Raw genomic sequence first — 20930 nt, forward strand, 5'->3', positions numbered from 1 at the left:
TGCATTTAAAGAGCACCTATCACAAAAAAAAAAAAACAACAACCAAAAACACACTCCTTCAAATTTTTATTTCAAAATATTACTGATAAAAAAAACCCAAACCCCCCCAAAACACTACATGGACAACCCCTACTCATTCCTCTTATTTACCCCCAGTGCAGCCATGGTTCCAGCGATGTCTGAAGTCGCGTTCCTGGGGTCCACGTGACATAAAACGAGATCACCAATCGGTGCACGCTTCCTTCTACCCACCTTCAGACATTTGAGCAGGAAGTAAGTGCAGTGCTTAGATCCTGCTCAAATGTCCAAAGGTGGCATAACAGAAGCTGCTGCTGATAGGTCGTGAAACTTGCAAGTCATGTCATGTGGGCCCCAGGAAGGTGACATCAATGGAACCATGGCCGCACCGGGAGTGAGCAGAGGCTTATTTTTAAGGGAGTAAACAAGAGACTAGTAGTGGACATCCTTTCTAAATATTACCCCCCCAAAAAAAAACAAAAACCAGTTGGGGAAGGCCTTTACATATCATTTGCATATCACTTCACATGGTATGTTAAGACGAGTTTCTGTATTCATAGCAACGACCAGTCACTCCATTGCACAGGATTTGAGGCCTCTCTCCTGACCAGTGTGGTCTTGCTTCTTGGAGCAAAGAAAATAGCAAATGTACTGTAGTGACCGTTTACTTCTCTTTCCCTGTCTTTGACCTGTTCTAAGTGCAAAAACAGTGTTTAGAGCAGGGAGACAGGTAGAAGAGAAGGAAGCTCTATGGACAGGTGTGTTCATCCATAACGTAAACGGTATCTCCCCCATCAGTGCTCACATTAGTCACTACACACTAATATCTACACTGACCAGAGCGAACACTTGGTGATTACTGCAGAGATGGTGATTAATGTCAGACCTGGTGCAGGGATACACTCACTACACACTAATTTCTGCACTGACCAGAGCGAGCTCGGTGATTATTGCAGAGTTGGTGACTAATGTCAGTGCTGGTGGAGGGAAACACTATCACGTTAGTCACTACACACTAATGTCTCCACTGAGCAGAGTGGGATGGTGACTAATGTCACACCTGGTGGAGGGATACTCACTATCAGTGCTCACATTAGTCACTACACACTAAAGGCCCCGTCACACTAAGCAACATCGCTAGCAACATCGCTGCTAACGAACAACTTTTGTGACGTTGCTAGCGATGTTGCTGTGTGTGACATCCAGCAACAACCTGGCCCCTGCTGCGAGGTCGTTGGTTGTTGCTGAATGTTCTGGACCATTTTTTAGTTGTTGCTGTCCCGCTGTGAAGCACAGATCGCTGTGTGTGACAGCGAGACAGCAACAACTAAATGTGCAGGCAGCAGGAGCAGGCTTCTGCGGAGGCTGGTAACCAATGTAAACAATTAATTAACCCGATGTGTGCTGTAACTAAGAGAGCAAGGAGCCAGCGCTAAGCATTGTGCGCTGCTCCCTGCTCTGTGCACATTTAGCTGCAGCACACATCGGGTTAATTAACCCGATGTGTGCTGTAACTAGGAGAGCAAGGAGCCAGCGCTAAGCAGTGTGCGCTGCTCCCTGCTCTCTGCACGTGTAGCTCCGTGCGGTGGTAACCAAGGTAAATATCGGGTTGGTTACCCGATATTTACCTTAGTTACCAAGCGCAGCATCTTCCACGCAGCGCTGGGGGCTTGTCACTGGTTGCTGGTGAGCTCACCAGCAACTTGTGTAGCGACGCTCCAGCGATCCCTGCCAGGTCAGGTTGCTGGTGGGATCGCTGGAGCGTCGCAGTGTGACATCTCACCAGCAACCTCCTAGCAACTTACCAGCGATCCCTATCGTTGTTGGGATCGCTGGTAAGTTGCTTAGTGTGACTGGACCTTAATATCTGCACTGACCAGAGCGAAAGCTTGGTGATTACTGCGGAGATGGTGACTAATGTCAGACCTGGTGGAGGGAAACACTATCAGTGCTCCCGTTAGTCACTTAACACTAATGTCTGCACTGACCAGAGAGCGCTCTGTGATTACTGTGGAGATGGGGACTAATTTCAGTGCTGATTGAGGGATACTCTCACTATCATCCCTGCAAAGTAGCTGTGAAACAAAACACTGATGGTGAGAGTAACCCCCTTCCTCAGAGGAGACATTAGTCCTACCACTACTCAGTCTCTGCATATTAATCTGCACAATCTAATCCATTGCTGGATCAAAATGCTTCCGGCAGACAGAGTGATCAATTAGAAGTCCTGTCATCCCCAAAATGGCAGCACGCTTTTTGCAAATCTTATTCATAAAAGGTTTTGGATACTTACTATAAAATCAGTCAGTATCCATCTACATAAAATACACAAAACATACAAAAGTATTTATTTAATTTAATAAAATTCAGTTTTTGGTGATAGGTCCTCTTTAAACACCCATATTTCCGAAATGCTGCGGAGAAAGAAAAAAAAAAACATACATAAGTTAATCAGCTTCTCTGCTCCTTTTAAACTGTATAGCTCACGAAAGGTCTTCTAATACGTATGACAGTGTGCATCTTATACACAGTATAACACGGTAGTGTGTCGAAAAGAACTGATAATGTAGAAAGTCGGCAGGTAATATACAGGTCATGAAACCGCTAATAGCAAAGATTACATCGGGTAATCACAATGACAAAGATGTATATACACAGGACAATGAGAAAAGTAAAACTAACAGAAGCTAAGTCTGAGTACTACAATGCATAGCAATGATTTTGGCTGGGAACTAAAGAGATAAATAATAGGCAGCTGAGAAATGGTATTTACGTGCAATGCTGCTCAGTTGTCAAACTAATTGCTCATTGCTAATGCCTGCATGGCTTTGCTGGAGTACCTGCCAAACTGCCAGGCCATGAATAATAAGCCATCAATATGAAAACTTTTTAACTACGATTACATTCATTCAAAGAAAAACCGGATTACACAAAATCTTTAATAAAAAAAATAAATTTAAAATGACAAAAACAGGATACTGTACTAGTCCTTCCGTGACTTTGGCCAAGTTGTATAAATACTATGTGCTGCAGAGACTTGTCACAAACAGAACAGTGCGTCAATGTCAGGGATGACCAGCAAAAAAAACAAAAACCCTAAAACCATGTAGGTATTGGACTGATCTACCAGGAAAAAAAAAAAGTGGGTATACTCCATCACTTCTGCTTTAGCAATACATAATCCAATAGCTCTTAAAAGGGAACCAATCAGCAGGATTTTCCTATACAACCTAAAGCCAGTGCTATACTGGCACTATCAGGTTGATTCTATGCATACTATTAGTGGTCAGCTCGGATGTTTAGGTTTTGAAATCCAAGAAAGTAAAGTTTATAAAATCATCAGCTTCTTGAGAGACAGCAGCTGAAGATCAGATATCTGGGGGGGTATTCATATTTATACCCCCCCTCTTAGAATTAGCATAAGTATTATACAATTGATTTTACTTTTCACTAGCAGGACCTGTGTGAGGTCATACCCAAATGACCAGAAGGGGCGGGGCCTCAGCCAATAAAGCTGATACTACGAAGCAACATTTTTCTGTTGGCTGAGGCCCCGACCCTTCTGGTCACATCCTAAACATCCAAGCTGACCACTAAAAGGTATGTATAGAATTAGCCTCATAATGGCAGTATAGTACTGGCTTTCGGTTATATACAAAAATTCTGGTGATTGGTTCCCTTTAAAGGGGGTTTTCTTCTCAACATGAAGTGGACTGCTTCACTGTGAGCAGTGCACTCCTGAAGATTGCATGCTTACATTACTCAACTGTCCGGCTGCTAGAGGAGGAAGCTTTGCCTCTGCAACATGGGAGAAGCTCAGGAAGGACTTTGACTAGTCAGTTCCAGTGATCCAGCTTCAAATCCGCACACGTTTTGCAGAGGTAACCCCGCCAATGAGCTGGACGCTAAAAATTAAAAAAAGGTCCTTTGTTCTTGAAAACAGAAAACATTTTTAATAAAAAGTAAATTGCAAAGCTGCTTCTTTTGTTGCAAGCAACTTTGCAATATTACCCATTTATGAATTGGAGACAACCTCTTTCAGGTGGACATTTACAGTGAGGCATGATCGAAACAACACCTGCAAGGATTATGTCAAAATTAGTTTTAGCTTGGCAAGAGGTTTGCCAACTTATATGCTTAGACTGTTATATTGTTCAAAACGTGCCATGCCAGGGCGAGACTGCAGCATCATGGGTCGTACAGGTGGGCGCATCATAGGAGGACCAGGCATCATTGGCATGTGAGCTCCCATTGGCGGTCTCATACCAGGACCTAATTGGGGGGGGACAGAAGAAAATTGTCAGCAAACATAGAAATAAGCATTGAACATATAACCAATATTTTTAAGTAAATATACTTCTTAAAGTGCTATTCATATTAAATTATCACCAGTAACAACCTATCTAATCCACACAGGCAAATAAATCAAACCATAGGCGTCCATAAATTTAGTGATGTATAATGAGAAATGACAGTGAAAATATTGAACAAATGTACTGATATTTATTTAATACTGTGTACAAAAGCCTTTGTTGATTATCACAACTATAAGATACCTCTTGAATGGAGAAACTAGTTGCATGCATTGCTCATGTTTAATTTTGGCCCTTTGTTCCATACAAACACTCTTCAAATCCTGAAGGTTCTGTAGGCGCCAATGAACTCTGAGCTTTAGTTCCTTCCATAAATTTCTAGGATTTAGGTCAGGGGATTGGCTCGGCCATTTTAGCAGATATTTCCTCGGCTGTGTGTTTGGCATCATTGTCTTGCTGAAATATCTATCCTTATTTCATCATCATCCTGGTAGATGGCAGCAGATTATCAACAATGATGTTTCAGTATCTTGGTCAATTCATCATCCTTTCAATTAAATGAAGTTTGCCAGTGCCATATGCTAAAAAGAGCCCAACACCATGATGCTCACATCTCCAAACTTCACAGTTGATATGTTTTTGGGGTGATATGCTGTGCCTTTTGGCCTCTGAACATAGTATGTATTACGGCATCCAAAGAGTTGTATTATGGTCTCTTCTGGCCAGTCAATATTTTCCTAGTATGTTATAGGCTTCGCTAAATGGCGTTGCGCAAACTAAGTGTGCTTGAACATGCTTTTTGCTCAGCAATGGAGTCTTGTGTGGTCAGGGTGCATACAGGAGATTGAGGTTGAATGCCATTTTTTTTTTTTTTTTTAAATCCTACCTTTTGATTCAGGTCTTTCTGTAGCTCTCCACAGGTGGTCGGTGGGTCTTTGACAACTCTTCTAATTGTTTTCACTTCTGTCTGAAATTCTGCAGAGAGCTCCTGGTTGTGGCTTGTTTATGGTGAAATGATGTTCTTTCTACTTCTGATTAAGACCCCAACAATGCTCACTAGGACCTTCATTATTTTAAAAATTCTTCTCTAACCAGTGCCATCAATATGTTTTGCAATAATAGAAGTTCTTAAGACAACTCACAGGTTTTATTCAACATTAGAAGTTTCTAGTGAGGCACCTTGGTAATGAGATCCCTTTTAATAGGCCATCAGTTCAATCAGCTAATATTTTCATTTAATTCCCTGTGTGGATTGGATGGGTTGTTACAAAACATTGAGAAACAAGAAATCCATGTCAATGGCACCTTTAGAAATATATTTGCTTAGTGAATTGGTCACTTTGTTTTAGTCAATAGACAGCGGATGAAATACGTATTGAACATGTCACCAATTTTCTAAGACTCACATTGTGTACATCATTCTTAATGAAAGCATTGCTTAAGTAACAAATCTATTAAGAGATGAATGCCTGTTAATGAATTAGGCTGTGTGCAAAAACTGTGGTGGGAAGGGGCTAATACACCTCTGGTTCTGTAGGTACTTGCTATTTCCAGCCCCTTGTTTCAGTTTTATCTTGATGCATTTGTTATAATATGCATTGGGGCACCTGTATTCATCAGATTGCATTCAAGATAAATTTTCTGGACTAACAGTGAAAATTTATCAGCATACCATGTCCTACTGGCATCATTCCTGGTGGAGGAGGTCCCATCATTGGCATCATTGGAGGGCCTGCCATTGGAGGTGCAGGCATCATACCAGGACGTGGAGGACCACCTACAATGGGAAAATGAAAATACCAGCCATATAATATATTTGAAACCATACAACAAACATGGTGCCACATAATTTAGGCAGCACAAAATGTATTTACCTAAGCTAGGTGGTGGAGGAATCATGGCACTTCCAGCAGGTGGCGCAAAAGGAGTGGGTGGAATCTTCCCTTGCTGGAAAGCAGCAGCTGTAATAGCATTAAAGGCATTACAATATCACAATAGAAAACCTGCTAATACAGTACTTGTTGTGGGGGAAAACAAAATCACCCCACTGAAATCAAGGGACAAGACAAACTATTTTGCAGCATAATCCTCTGACAAGGATAAAGGGCTATTCATTACTGGACAATCCCATCAAAACCCATTCAGCCCTGAGCCTGTTTTCGCCTTCTGACCAGGCCATTTTTTTCCTCCCAATTCTGGTTCGTCACTTTATGAGGTTAAAACTCTGGAACGCTTCAACAGATCCCAGTGATTCTGAGAATGAATTTTCGACACACATTGTACTTCATAATAGTGGTAAATGTCGGTCAATAGGATTTGTTTGTATTTATGAAAATATAAAAAAATTGGCAAACTTCCGGTTCCGGCGCTGTGATGTGAGGACACGGGAGACAGAGCTCCGCACGTTCCTCAGCTCCACACACCGACCAAAAGAGCCCCACGGCCGCGGGAAGAGGCGGAGAACGGGAGGCGACCGTGCATGGAGCGGTACCTCCTCCGGAGCAGCGGCAGACAGCTGAAACAGGATGCTGCAGAGCACATGGAGCACAAAATGGCGGCGGACGTGGGCCGCGGTGGTATGCAGGGACGGATGGAGGAGGGAGAGCAGCTGAGAGAGCAGCGGACAGCCCAGCAGCACGAGCAGCGGACAGCCCAGCAGCACGAGCAGCGGACAGCCCAGCAGCACGAGCAGCGGACAGCCCAGCAGCACGAGCAGCAGACAGCCCAACAGCACGAGCAGCAGACAGCCCAACAGCACGAGCAGCAGACAGCCCAACAGCACGAGCAGCAGACAGCCCAACAGCACGAGCAGCAGACAGCCCAACAGCACGAGCAGCAGACAGCCCAACAGCACGAGCAGCAGACAGCCCAGCAGCACGAGCAGCGGACAGCCCAGCAGCACGAGCAGCGGACAGCCCAGCAGCACGAGCAGCGGACAGCCCAGCAGCACGAGCAGCGGACAGCCCAGCAGCACGAGCAGCGGACAGCCCAGCAGCACGAGCAGCGGACAGCCCAGCAGCACGAGCAGCGGACAGCCCAGCAGCACGAGCAGCGGACAGCCCAGCAGCACGAGCAGCGGACAGCCCAGCAGCACGAGCAGCGGACAGCCCAGCAGCACGAGCAGCGGACAGCCCAGCAGCACGAGCAGCGGACAGCCCAGCAGCACGAGCAGCGGACAGCCCAGCAGCACGAGCAGCGGACAGCCCAGCAGCACGAGCAGCGGACAGCCCAGCAGCACGAGCAGCGGACAGCCCAGCAGCACAAGCAGCTCTCAGGCCTGCAAATTGATTATGACCGTCTGGCTGGAGCAGTGGCAGTGCACCTGGCAGACAAGATCAAAGACTCCCTAGAGGCCATGGTGGGGGCAGCGCTAGCACCCTTGAAGGAACAGATCACACAGCAGGGAGTCAGGATGTCAGAGATGGAGCAAAGAATCTCTGACACAGGACGAGGTGACAGCATTAAAGGGCAGTTGCAGGAGATGGTGGAGGGATCCCACGCCATGAGAGACAAACTGGAGGATCTGGAAAACCGCTCCAGAAGAAGCAATTTAAGGCTTGTGGGCCTGCCGGAATCCATAAACATGCGGCAATTGGACAACATATGTGAAGCAGAGCTCCCCAAGGCGCTAGGTCTGACGCACAACTGCAGGGTGGAAAGAGCGCACAGAGTGGGCCCTGTAAGAGAGCGTCCAGGCACAGGAGGAACAAGTGGGAAGGAAGACAGCACGAGAGTGACGGGACCAGCCAGGCCGCGCCAAGTAATCATAAAATACTTGGAATACAAAGACAAAGAGCTACTGCGAGCATTTAGAGGAAGGAGGACCCCACTGTCTTTACAAGGACAAAGTGCTGATCTTCGGGGACTACTCGGCGGAGGTTACACGCAAAAGGAAAGCTTTTAGTAAGATTTGTACCGCGCTGTATCGTAAAGGCATAAAATTCCAACTGCTCTATCCTGCAATACTGAGAGTAACAAAACGTGATGGATCCCTTTTTGCGACGAAAGACTTGAGTGAGGCGGAGAGTTGGATGGAGGAGATGGAGAACAGAAACCAGACGGAGGACTTCCCGGAGAGGCAACATGATCGGCATGGAAGAGAGGAGGAGAGCCGGGCATCGGGCCGGAACGACTGGATGGAGGGGAAGGAGATACATGCAGGAAGCCCAGAGGCAAGGAGGTCGCCGTTGCGTAGGCCTGGAAACCAGAAGAAGGGAGCGCCATGAGAGAGGCTACAAGAAGAATTGATATTTTGAACTGAACTGAGGGGCCCAAGAGAGAGGGGACTGACAGAATGAAGGGGATGAGTAACATCTACTGTTTATTATTGCATTTTTACTTACTGCTTCCACTTCCTCTTCCACCTCCCCTTCCGCTTCCCCTTACACTACCTCTTTCATTTCATACTTCCTCTTCCACTTCCTCTGCCACTTCTTACTACTTGTTCAATTTCCTCTTCCTCTTCCTACTTCCTCTTCCACCTTCCTCTTCCTACTTCCTCTGCCACTTCCTACTTCCTTTTCCACTTCCTACATCCACTTCCTACTTCCACTTTTCTGTCCCACTTCCTATTCCTACTTCCTCTTCCACTTCCTAAGCCACTTCCTTTTTCACTTCCTACTTCCTCTTCCTACTTCCTGTCCCACTTCCTTTCCCACTTCCTACATCCTTTCCCACTACCTCTTACACTTCCTCTTCTACTTCCTACTTTCTCTTCCACTTCTTTTCACTCCCTTTTCCTACTTCCTCCTCCACTTCCTACTTCCCTTCCCACTTCCTCTTCCTACTTCCACTACTACTTCCCACTTCCTTTTCATTTTCATTTCCCATCTCCCTTGTGGTCTTTTTCTTTTCCTCCTCTCTTCTTGTAGGCTTTTCCTTTCTTTTCTCTTCAGTTCCCCTCGCCTCTTCAATTTATATTGACCAAGATGCCCTGCCCCCTCAGGGGTGTAGGGGGATCCTAACATCTATGGGGGACCGGGTTTCTCTCTCTTTAGCATCTACTGATAAATCGCTCCTCTGGTAGCCAGGTCACTTATGCTGATGGGAGGTGGAGTGAAATTGAGATCAGAGGCAACAAATAATATGTATGGGCAATGAGGAAGGGGGTATTGTAAGCTGGCACGGTTATTGACCAGGAAGGCCTTGCTCTGGTGTGTCAGATAACAGCTCAATGGGGGACAAGCTATATGTAAATGTTAATGTTAATTAGGGGGCTGAGAGGGGATTGCGGAGCCAGGAGCATCACAGAAAAAATGGAAGTGATGAGACGATTGAATGTAAGGGGGGGGGACGACAGTTGAGGGGTTGTTAGTTGACAATAGATCTAGGTTGAATAGTTGGGTTGAGGGAAAGCAACGCTATAAGCACACCGAAAGACAACTGAGGGCAGTTGGGGGGGTAGCCAACAGATTTATAGTTAATGCCAAGATGGGGACACAAGGTTGCGCCCAGGCAATACATAGTTGTAAGCACACAGCGGAGTTAGAGGAAACTCAAAGCCACGCACACGGGGGGACATATAGCGACACAAAAAGCATGGACAACGGGGAATATGGTTAAAATAGTGACATGGAACGTGAAAGGTCTGAAATCACCTCACAAGCGCATGATGGTTCTGAGACATTTTAAAAGATTGAAAGTAGATATCGCACTGCTGCAGGAAACGCATTTACCACAGGAAGATTTTTTTCGAATGCAGAAATTATGGGTAGGAAAAGTAGTTGGGTCGGGCTCCCCGGGAAGGAAAGCAGGGGGTCATGATTCTATTAAACAAACATTTCAACCATACAATAACTTCCCAAGATAGCGATGAGGAAGGTAGATATGTCCATATAAAATTAAACAGCCCGCAGGGAGAGTTTAGCATACACAACATATATGCCCCCAACAAGGAGCAGAATTCGTTTTTCAAACTTATCACAAGTAAAGTGGGAATGGACACAGAACAGAACAAAATAGTGGGAGGAGATTTCAATGCGGTAGTCTCAGAGGAGGAGGATAGGCGACATAACAGGGGTCAAGGTGGGCAGACAAGAACGACAAAAGGCTTGCTGGCTAGGCTGCTGGAAGACACAAATCTGAAAGACAGTTGGAGGCTACAGCACCCATATGATCGTGAATTCACTCACTATTCACATCTGCATGACGCATGGTCAAGAATTGATTATATTCTGGTTGACCAATCATTTTTGAGTAGGGTCAGGGATGTGGATATTGAGAACATGGTGATATCGGATCACAGCCCGGTGACCTTAGAAATAAATGACACAGTTCAGAGGGGATCGGATTATTTGTGGAGGTTCCCATCCTTTCTACTTAGAGATACAGATTTTGTTAAAATTCTGAAAGGCTGGTGGGAAGAGTATAGCAACACCAATAGCGAACATGAGACAGATGCAATGTTATTTTGGGAAGCAGCAAAAGCAGTGCTGAGAGGGAGGCTAATGGGGTATGTTGCTACAATCAAGAGACATACACATACACAATACCAAGAAGCTAGTGATAAGCTTAGAGAAAAATAAATGACATATTTGGGAACTATGTCCCAAAAAGCAAAAGAGGAATGGAAGGGGGCGAAACAAGAGTTCGAGCTTTGGGCAGGAAAAAGGGAAGAGCTAGTACGGTCACAAATGGAGGTTGACCTGCACAAATACGGCAATAAAGCAGGGAAATTACTGGCCAATTTGGCTAAGGGAAGGCGACCAATGACTTCAATAATCAGTATGACTGGAAAGGAGGGGAACAAATCCACAAAACCACAGGAAATTAACCAGATCCTGGGGGTTTACTATGAGAAACTGTATAGTAAGGGGAATGAGGGTGGTGAAGGAGGGGCAGAATGGCTGAAACAAATAAACCTCACCCGACTCAGCACAGAGGAGCTGGCTAGTCTTAATGCAGAAGTCACAATAGAAGAAGTCCAAAAGGTGATAGAGTTAAACGTACATAAAGCTCCAGGACCCGATGGGTTCAATGGGGAATTCTATAAAGGGATGAAGGAGCAGATCTCACCTATATTGACACGTGTGTTTAACAAAATACTGGGAGGCACGGAAATATCGAGTTACCTCAACACGGCATATATAAAACTTTTACCTAAGGGAGAGAAAAACCTAGATAATCCAGCAAATTATAGACCGATCTCTGATCAACCAAGACCTAAAATTACTGACCAAATTGATGGCCAACAGACTAGCCGAACGTAATCTCTTCGGCCCAATCAGGGTTTGTAAAGGGGAGATCGGCGGTGACAAATATAAGAAAAACCATGCTAGTAATGGATGCCAATAGGCACGGACAACCACAGAAGGGGGCATTTCCAGCCATGATCACACTGGATGAGGTAGGCATTCAGGGAGCATTTAGAACATTCATTAGAGTATTATATGCGAATCCTAAAGCCAGGGTGGCGACACCAGGATTTCTGTCGAGACCTTTCCCATGGACTAAAGGGACTAGACAGGGGTGCCCACTGTCCCCCCTCCTGTTCAACCTGGCGATCGAGCCCCTATCAAGAATGTTGAATGAGGGAAATTGCTTTGAAGGTATCAACATTGGAGGGGAGGTGCTACGGTCAGCCCTGTTCGCGGACGACATTATATTGTTTATGAATAAACCCCAGAAGGAACTCCCATTGACACTACAACGGATAGAGGAATTCGGAAACTTGGCAGGTTTTAAATTAAATAAGGCAAAATGTGAAATACTGTTTCTACACCAACAGAGCACAGCGGTGTTGGCAGCTAGGGGAATGGGAGACAATGTTCATGGGATACCAATAGCGAGAACCCACGTTAAATATCTGGGAATCCAAGTGGGACGCCAACCTGCATCGATATACGAGTTAAATTTTAAACCACTGATAACGAAAATAGAACGGGAATTGAAGATGTGGGAGGGGCTTCCATTATCCCTACTGGGTAGGAACCATCTTCTAAAAATGATGAGTTTCTCAAAACTATTATACCCAATGCAGACTATCCCTATATTATTAAAACACACAGACGTAAACAGGCTGAATAAGGCGTTTTCTACCTTCTTGTGGAGGGGAAAAAGGACGAGAATAAAGGCTGAGAAATTAATGCAGACGCTGGAGAAGGGGGGTATTAAAATGCCAAACATTAGAGGGTACAATCTGGCGTGCCTCATGAGACATGTAATAGACTGGTTAAGGAAGACAAACGGTTACTCGGACGTGAGATTGGAAGGTGAGTTCTGTAAACCCATACGTCACTTGCTAACATACCACGGCACATTAAAAACTCATTACTATGCAAAGATACAGTGATGGCGTGGAAGGCGGTGAGAAAAAAAAATCAACTTATCCTGGAGAATATCTAAATACTTAAACATATTGAGTTTCCCGGAATTCCCAGCGGGCAGGGAAAACAAATTATTTATAGAATGGAGGAGAAAAGGTATAAAAGGGGTGAAAGATCTACTTCATGAGACAGAAAATAGATGGTTGTCCTGTCAAGAAATTGTGACAAAATATGGGCTATCTCCATTCCAAGTTATACAATATAAACAGATAGAGAAAGGTATAATGCAGCTACTGAGAGATGTCGGGAAGGAACAAGAGATAAATGACATGGACCAACTTATTATGCAGGAGCAGCAGGAGATTAACATAACTTCACTATACAAAGCTTTACGAGAGGTGATAGTTCCCTTAAGCACGGACGAGATCCTGGGAAAATGGGTGAGACAATTGGGAGATGAAACAGCAGGGGACAGGATACTAAGAGGATGGATGAGAATGAGAAAAGAGGTGGTTAATGAGGGCTGGAGGGACACACATTTTAGACTGATGCACAGGGCGATCTATGGCTTCAACATACCAAACAAACAGAAGGTTAATAAGATAGTACATTGTCCCAAATGTAGGATGCTAAACACTGATCTGTTACATGAGATTTGGCAATGCCCAGAGAGTCAAAAATTCTGGAAAAAAATGCAGGCGCTAATAACTAATATATGGGGGGTAGAGGTGGCGATGGACCCATTGATATGGATTTTTCATGATGACCATGTTGAACAAATGGCAAGAGTGAGTGAAAAAAGGGATAGAATACCAAAGCTGTTCCATAGTATAGCCATAATAGGAAAAAGGGCTTTGCTGGGCAAATGGCTCAAAGGCAAAGTTCCGTCAGAAGACGAGGTAATGAGGCAGATTAAAATGCTACTTAGAATTGAACAGAGGACAGCAGAAAAAAACAGACGGTTTGACCGACATATTCTTTAAAAAATGGAGAAAATTCATTGAAAAACAATGTGAAGCTACAGAAATACAAACAGTTACCCCCTTCACGTACACAGAGTGGTATCTACTAGAAGACATTAAGGGAACATTGGGGAAATTAAAACAGCCATAATGTGAAGGTGTGATAAGAAGGCAAATGATTCATCTAGAGGCATGGGGTTGGAAAAAAAAATAATTACAAAATGTGGCGTTGTTTGGTATTCTTCGTGTGGGCTAGACAGGAGGAAAAGTGTGCTAAGTTGTTGGGGGGGTTATTTTAGAATAGAAGGGAGACGAAACATAGTTAAGGGGGGGAAAACAAGGGAAACAGGAGGAATAGTTAATTGCCAATAACCTGTTAATGGACATGGTGAATCCATACTTGCTATATTGTTTAATAAGATGTAATGCACATGAAAATTTGGAATAAAATTTGGTGTTTAAAAAAAAAAAAAAAATTGGCAAAGAAATTGAAAATATCGCAATTTTCAAAATGTTTTATGCCCTTAAACCAGATCGTTGTATCTCACAAAATAAATAATAAATATTTAGCATATATGTACTCTGCATCAGCATCATTTTTTTAAACTTTCTAACAAAGTTAGAAGGGCTCAAAGTTATCAGCAATTTCTCAGTTTTCCAACAAAATATATATATATTTTTTTTTTTTAAGAGACCACATCATATTTGAAGTGACTTTGAGGGGTCTATATGACAGAAAATACCCAAAAGTGACACCAGTTTAAAAGTCACCCTTCAAAGTGCTCAAAACCACATCCAAGACGTTTATTAACCCTTTGTGTTTCACAGGAATTAACAAAAACAAAAATATTGCTTTAGACCCATATTTTGTTTTTTACAAGGGGAAAGGAGAAATACACACATTTTATAGTCAATTTTCTCCCAAGTACAGGGATAACCTCTTATGTGGTGCAAAAACTACTATTTGGGCGCATGGCAGGGCTCGGAAGGGAAGGAGCGCCATTTGACTATTGGAGTGAAAAACTGGCTGAAATAGGTAGATGCCAGGTCTTGTTTGCAGAGCCGCTGATGTGCCTAAATAGTGTAAACCCCACACAAGTGACCCCATTTTGGAAATTACACAAGTCAGGAAAATTTATCTAGAGGTGTAGTGAGCACCTTGAGGCCGCAGGCGCTTCATAGAATTTAATAACACTGAGCTGTGGAAATTACAAAAAAGACATTTTTGCCACAAAACTGTTGCTTTAGCTACACATTTGAGATTTTCACACAAGGGTAACTGGAGAAAATTGTGATTTATTTTTTTCTTATTTTTATTTAATCGTTTATTACAGGAACAGAAATAAGTCAGGAACAAGATAACAACATGAACAGTGCATACATAGAAAACTAAGAATCCGCTACAAGGAGAACACATTCCAGGTACCTGGGGTGCATATACACCTTAACCAGACACAGAGAACAAGAGGAAAAAAAAACAAAAAAGGTATTGAGGTGACAGTTTATACCATAGGCGCAAACCAAGGAGCATTCAACAATACCAGACCATAATATATTAACTATAATGTAAGAGGGAAAGAGCAGCTCACAAGATTATCACTTTTAAATGGGTAACGTCGAAGTAGAGAAATTCAACATCTCCCAGACCTCATTATATTTCTCAGGGCAGCCCCTATTTTGATATACTGTACTCATAGGGGAGCATTGCATTTACTAGCTCCATCCATGCGCGCACCATCGTGGGTGGAACTGCCCATTCATCGCAGAGCAATGAGTTTATTGGCCATAAATAGGATCTCCCGGAGGATGATTTTGTGGTGATGAGACCAAGTTCCCTCGTCCAGGACTCCAAACAAACAGAGAAGTGGGTCGAGAGGTATAGTTAAGGAGGCCAGGGAGGGCAGAAAAGATACCGCCTCACGCTAAAAAGTGGCAATTACGGGGCAGCCCCAGATCATATGGACGAAGTCTGCATCCTCCCCATAGCACCGGGGACACTCTGTCTCCCGGTGTCGCATCTTAAATAATTTCAGTGGGGTAAGATATGCCTGGTGTATTACAGTGGAACCTCGGTTTACGAGTAACTTGGTGTGTGAGTATTGCGCTATACGAGCAAAGCTTGCTGTAAATTTGTAACTCCGTTTACGAGCAAGCTTTGCTGTACGAGCAAATACTCACCCCACACACTTCCAGTTCCATACTTTCACCGAGCTCTGACCCGCTCTTGCAGTCCATACAACCACACACAAACACACACTATGCTCACCTTACCTTCTCTCGCAGGCCTCCTAGTTCTTGTAGTGTGCTGGTACAGGATGTGTATCTGGTAACCATCGCGACGATGGAGGAACTTCCGCTGTCAGCCGCTTCTCAGAGGCAGCGCGCTAACCAGAGGCAAGCGGCTCATGCCTTTGACGTCAGCGCGCTGCCAGCGGATGCTCCGGAATCGATCGCGATGGTTACCCGATACACATGTACCTGCGGACTACAAGAACTTGGAGGCCGGCGATGGAACGGAAGGTAAGGTCAGCATAATGGTGTGTGTGCATGTTTGTGCATGTGTGGAATGGCACAATAGGGGACCAGAATGGGACATTGAACAAGTTGTGGAATGAATTGTCTGAGCTTGCATTATTTCCTATGGGAAATTTTGCTTTGCTAGATGAGTAACTTTGTTTACAAGCATACTTCCAGAACGGATTGATCTCATAAACCAAGGTTCCACTGTATGTAGATTTGGATCATTTTGTTAACGGACCTTAGTGGGCGATTCCAAAACTTCCTCCCAGTCACCCTTCTGAATATTCGGTACCAGTGGGAGTTGGAAGTTTCGCCCCCAGGTACAGTTCGCCCCCGCACAAGTTCGCCCCCGGACGTTTCGCCCCCCGCAGTTCGCCCCTGCACATTTCGCCCCCGGATATTTCGCCCCCAGCAGTTTACCCCCGGACGTTTTGCCCCCGGACGTTTCGCCCCCGGCAGTTCGCCCCCGCACATTTCGCCAACAGCAGTTCTCCCACGGATATTTCGCCCCCAGCTTCTTGCCCCCAGATGTGTCGACCCCAAATTAGGCAGGGAATTTCGGCCTTGTTTTAGCCCTAAGACCCCTTTCACAGTAGGCACTTACCCAAGTGCTAAGCACTGGAAAACCGCTAAGAAGATTGCCAATTTTGAATATATGTCAATGGCTGGAAAAGCGAGGTGTTGTTTCGGCCAGCTCTTTTTATTTTATTACAGGAGCTATTTTTGAGCACTTAGCGTTCATCAATAGCCTGTATTTTATGGGTCATTACCGAGAGCGCTTACAAAAGCGCTCTCAAAAATGCCAGTAAAGCACGTGCTTTGGAGTTCTAAAATAGTGGCAGCATAAGGGTGCTTTCACACTTCCGCTACATATGTACTACAGGCCGCCCATTCGCTTATGTAATGCCGCCGTTCCGCTAACCTGCAGCGGAACGAAAAGAAGAAAATGCTCTTTTTGTTCTGACACTGATAGCGGAATGCGGCATTATGAAAGCGAACGGGCGGCTGCAGATCGCGGAACCCAGCCGTTCACTTCTATGGGCAATGCAAGCGGAATGCCAGCATGTCAGATCCAGAGTGGATTGACCTCTGGCAGCCTCAAACACGAGTGTGAAACCACTCTAAAATTACAGTGTGCAAGAGGCCTAAAATCAAAACAATTGAACTTTTACCTGACTCAGCACTGACCTGCTTTGTTGCAAGTTTTGTTGCAGATGTAACAAGTAGCAAGTCAGATGTCCTGCAAGTTACATTAGACTAGGTTTTAATCCATCTGTACATCAGAATATAGCAGTGTCTGAAATCTCCACAAAGAGAGAAGTGTGCTGCCACAAAAAATCAGTCAGCTTCCACAGCAATTCACTTTCTACAACTATGAATTCAGTTCTGTCCAAACGTGGAAGGAGGAAGTTGGTCTATGAGAATCACATTTACTTATTTTCCAAAAGAACCGCTGATTATGTCCATTCCATCTGGGTATGTGAAAAACGGTCGACTTGCAAGGGACGTGTTTGGACCGATGAAGAATCTGGCGAAGTTGTGAAAGTAGTCAATCTTCACAGTCATGCAGCACAAGCTGCAAGACCTGAAGCAATCCGACTTGTTAATGAGGCAGTCACCAGGGCAAGGACAACACAGGAGACACCACAACAGATTCTCACAGACGTCATTTCAGGAGCCCAATGTAATGTTGTATCACTTCTCCCAAGGAAAACATCACTGAAGAGAACAATACGATTAGAAAGGCAACTTGGCAATATCCCAAGGTTACCTCAAACCCTTGATAAACTTGTTATCCCCCTGGAGTTCAAGGAGATCAGTATTAATGGTGTCCAGCAGCAGTTCCTTCTGCATGACTCTGGTAAGCTACTTAACCATTTAACATTGTATTAAAACAATTCCATTATGCATAATTATTGCAAAGTTTCTTTTGCACAAATGTGAAAAATGCTACACTATAAGATGCTGATATAAAATACTATGTGATTTTTGCCTTCAAGGGAAACTTTGAGGGTAATACAATGTAGTGAGGCCTACTGATTCCAACTAGTGTTGGCCGATCACTGGAAAGATCGGCCCGATCTGATCCTATCATACGGAAAGATTGGAATTAATTCCGATCAAATCTGCAGAGCTAGAGCTTATATGTATATAATGTATACATATATATATATACACACATATACATACATATACACACATACACTGTACGCCCGAACAGAGTGAATGTGAATGTGAATGTTGATGTGAATGTGAATGTGAATGTGAATGTGAATGTTGATGTGAATGTGAATGTGAATGTGAATGTGAATGTGAATGTGAATGTGAATGTGAATGTGAATGTGAATGTGAATGTGATGTGATGTGATGTGATGTGATGTGATGTGATGTGATGTGATGTGATGTGATGTGATGTGATGTGATGTGATGTGATGTGATGTGATGTGATGTGATGTGATGTGATGTGATGTGAATGTGAATGTGAATGTGAATGTGAATGTGAATGTGAATGTGAATGTGAATGTGAATGTGAATGTGAATGTGAATGTGAATGTGAATGTGAATGTGAATGTGATGTGATGTGATGTGATGTGATGTGATGTGATGTGATGTGATGTGATGTGATGTGATGTGATGTGATGTGATGTGATGTGATGTGATGTGATGTGATGTGATGTGATGTGATGTATATATATATATATATATATATATATATATATATATATATATATGTACATATATACATATATACATATTTACACACACATACCTACATACCTACAGGTGATGGTGGTCTGGCACTTTTGGAGCTTTGTAATGCAATAAAGGATTTGTATAGGACTTCAGCAGCGCGCGGAGCTTTCTTTATGGATGCATGTTAAGTACGGGCGGAAGCCAAACCCTGCTCTAGCAGCACACTGAGCCCTCAGTAGAGTTGAGCGACGTTCGAGGTTCGCCAATTTCATGTTCGAGTGATTTTTGGGGGTGCTCGAGATCGAACTCGAACGTGAGCTTTTTGATAAAAGCTAGACAGCTCAAGTTCCGTTCGAGAACGGTTTGATCAGCAAAAAGCCTAGCTAGTTACTAGCTGGCTTTTCACTGTAATAGTGTGAGTCACTGTGATTCACACTATTATCAAATTTCAGCGTATAGTATGCGGGGGGACGCGGTTTAGATCTGTGGTGCACTGCTGAGAGAATGCCGATCGCCATTTTTTTTTTCCTAAGCGCGCGTGCAGAGGGGCGGGCCAGGATGTCAGCCAATCACAGACACACACAGGTAAGTGGATTTTTGCCAGACAAGCAAGGGCATATGTCATAGGCTGTGAATGTCACATGTCCTTGCTTTATAAATACGGCGATTTTCCCTTACGCCGCCATTATCTGCCTTCTGCGTGTGGGTGACAGTCACCGCTCACGCTGCTGCTGCCGCTGCTGATCCTGTTGTGTGCAAAAATAAACATAGTGCAAGCTACACAGCGCTGTAGGGATCAGGGAGGGACTGCAGGCTATTTCAGCTTTTTTCAGGGCTGATTTCCAGGCGTTCCTAGCCATAGCTGCTAGGCAGGTCCGTGCAAATGCTGTGTACAGCTTTAGATAACAGCGTCTGCGTACCTCAGCTCAGGGAATTCCTTGCTGCATTTCATCATTAGGAGGGATAAAAAGTGAGGCTTCCTTTCCTGTCCTGGTACCCACAGAACCCGGGCAGTATACCCACCTGCCCACTTTTGCCATGCTATTTTATTTGCACAAAGAGCTGACACTTTTTCTGCCATCCTAAAAGTGTCTGGAATACTAAGTTAGTGTTCCTTTCCTGTCCACTGACCCACAGAACCCGGTCACTGTACCCTCCTGCCCATTTTTGCTACGCTATTTTTATAGCAAAGAGTGCTGAAACTTCGTGGCATCCAAAAAGTGTCTGCCATAGTAACTTAGTGTCCCACTGGTACCAAGCAAGTTCCCCCACCTCTGCATTCTACCCTCCTGCCCTTTTTTGCTACGCTATTTTTATAGCAAACAGTGCTGCCAGTTTTAGGGCCATAGTTGCATTGTCAGGGATAGTCAGTGTAGTTTCTTCAGCTGTCAATAAAGCTACACCACCTCTGCAATCTACACCACCTCTCAATTTTTGCTACCACATTTTAAGTGGCGAATCTTGTCGCTAACAAAATGAGTGGCAAAAGGACAGATGCTGGTGGAAAGGGGAACAGGAGTGTTGGAAAAGGAAAAAAAGTTTGTGTCCGTAGGGAAGGTGGGAAAGCTACATTAACATCTGTTGAAGATAGGCCATCTTCCAGCAAAAGTAAGAGGTCTATTACTTTCTGTGGACAATTCGATGTGCTACCTTTTTTACGGAACAAAACAACTGTAACAAAGGTAGATGATGCACAAAAAAAGCACATGCTTGAATGGATATCAAGTGCTCCAACAAGTGGCTTCTCCTCCACCTCAACATCAAAAAAACAACAGTCCTCTGAGTTGTCAGCCCAATCACACTTGATTTCTCCCAGCTCTCAAGTCTCCACCCGCCCTGCAGAGTATGGTGTAACAGATTGCTGAGTCTCCAGAGCTGTTCAGTCACACTACAGGCTGGGAATCAGAGGTCTGCTCCCAAGCTACAGTGAGTACAGACCAGGAAATGGTCTGCAGTGATGCCCAGAAGCTTTGTGACTCAGATTCCGGCCCTGATGACAAAGTTTCTGAGCATAATGTAGACCCTCATTCCCAAACTGTAACACCTGTTGGTGGAGACAATGAGGAACATACTGATGACGATGAGACGCAGATACCAGATTGGGATGACAACTTAATTATTCAGTCAGGGCAGGAAGAGGTTAGGTCTGAGGGCGAGGG

The 20930-nt window shown here is 44.3% G+C and overlaps 1 protein-coding gene across 1 annotated transcript in view; it reads right to left on the minus strand.

Moving 5' to 3' along the window:
- Positions 1–2358: 2358 nt before the first annotated feature.
- SNRPC (small nuclear ribonucleoprotein polypeptide C) overlaps positions 2359–20930 on the minus strand; it is a 116397-nt gene continuing 97825 nt past the window's right edge. The window contains exons 3-6 of the mRNA XM_075333651.1: positions 6206–6292; positions 6004–6108; positions 4184–4290; positions 2359–2432 (exon numbers count right to left, since the gene is read on the minus strand). Coding sequence (XP_075189766.1) covers positions 2409–2432; positions 4184–4290; positions 6004–6108; positions 6206–6292 — 323 coding nt within the window. The 3' untranslated portion in view covers positions 2359–2408. The remainder of the gene's footprint in view (positions 2433–4183; positions 4291–6003; positions 6109–6205; positions 6293–20930) is intronic.

The sequence above is a fragment of the Anomaloglossus baeobatrachus genome, chromosome 2 (genome assembly GCF_048569485.1).
Source record: "Anomaloglossus baeobatrachus isolate aAnoBae1 chromosome 2, aAnoBae1.hap1, whole genome shotgun sequence".
Classification (NCBI taxonomy): Eukaryota; Metazoa; Chordata; class Amphibia; order Anura; family Aromobatidae; genus Anomaloglossus; species Anomaloglossus baeobatrachus.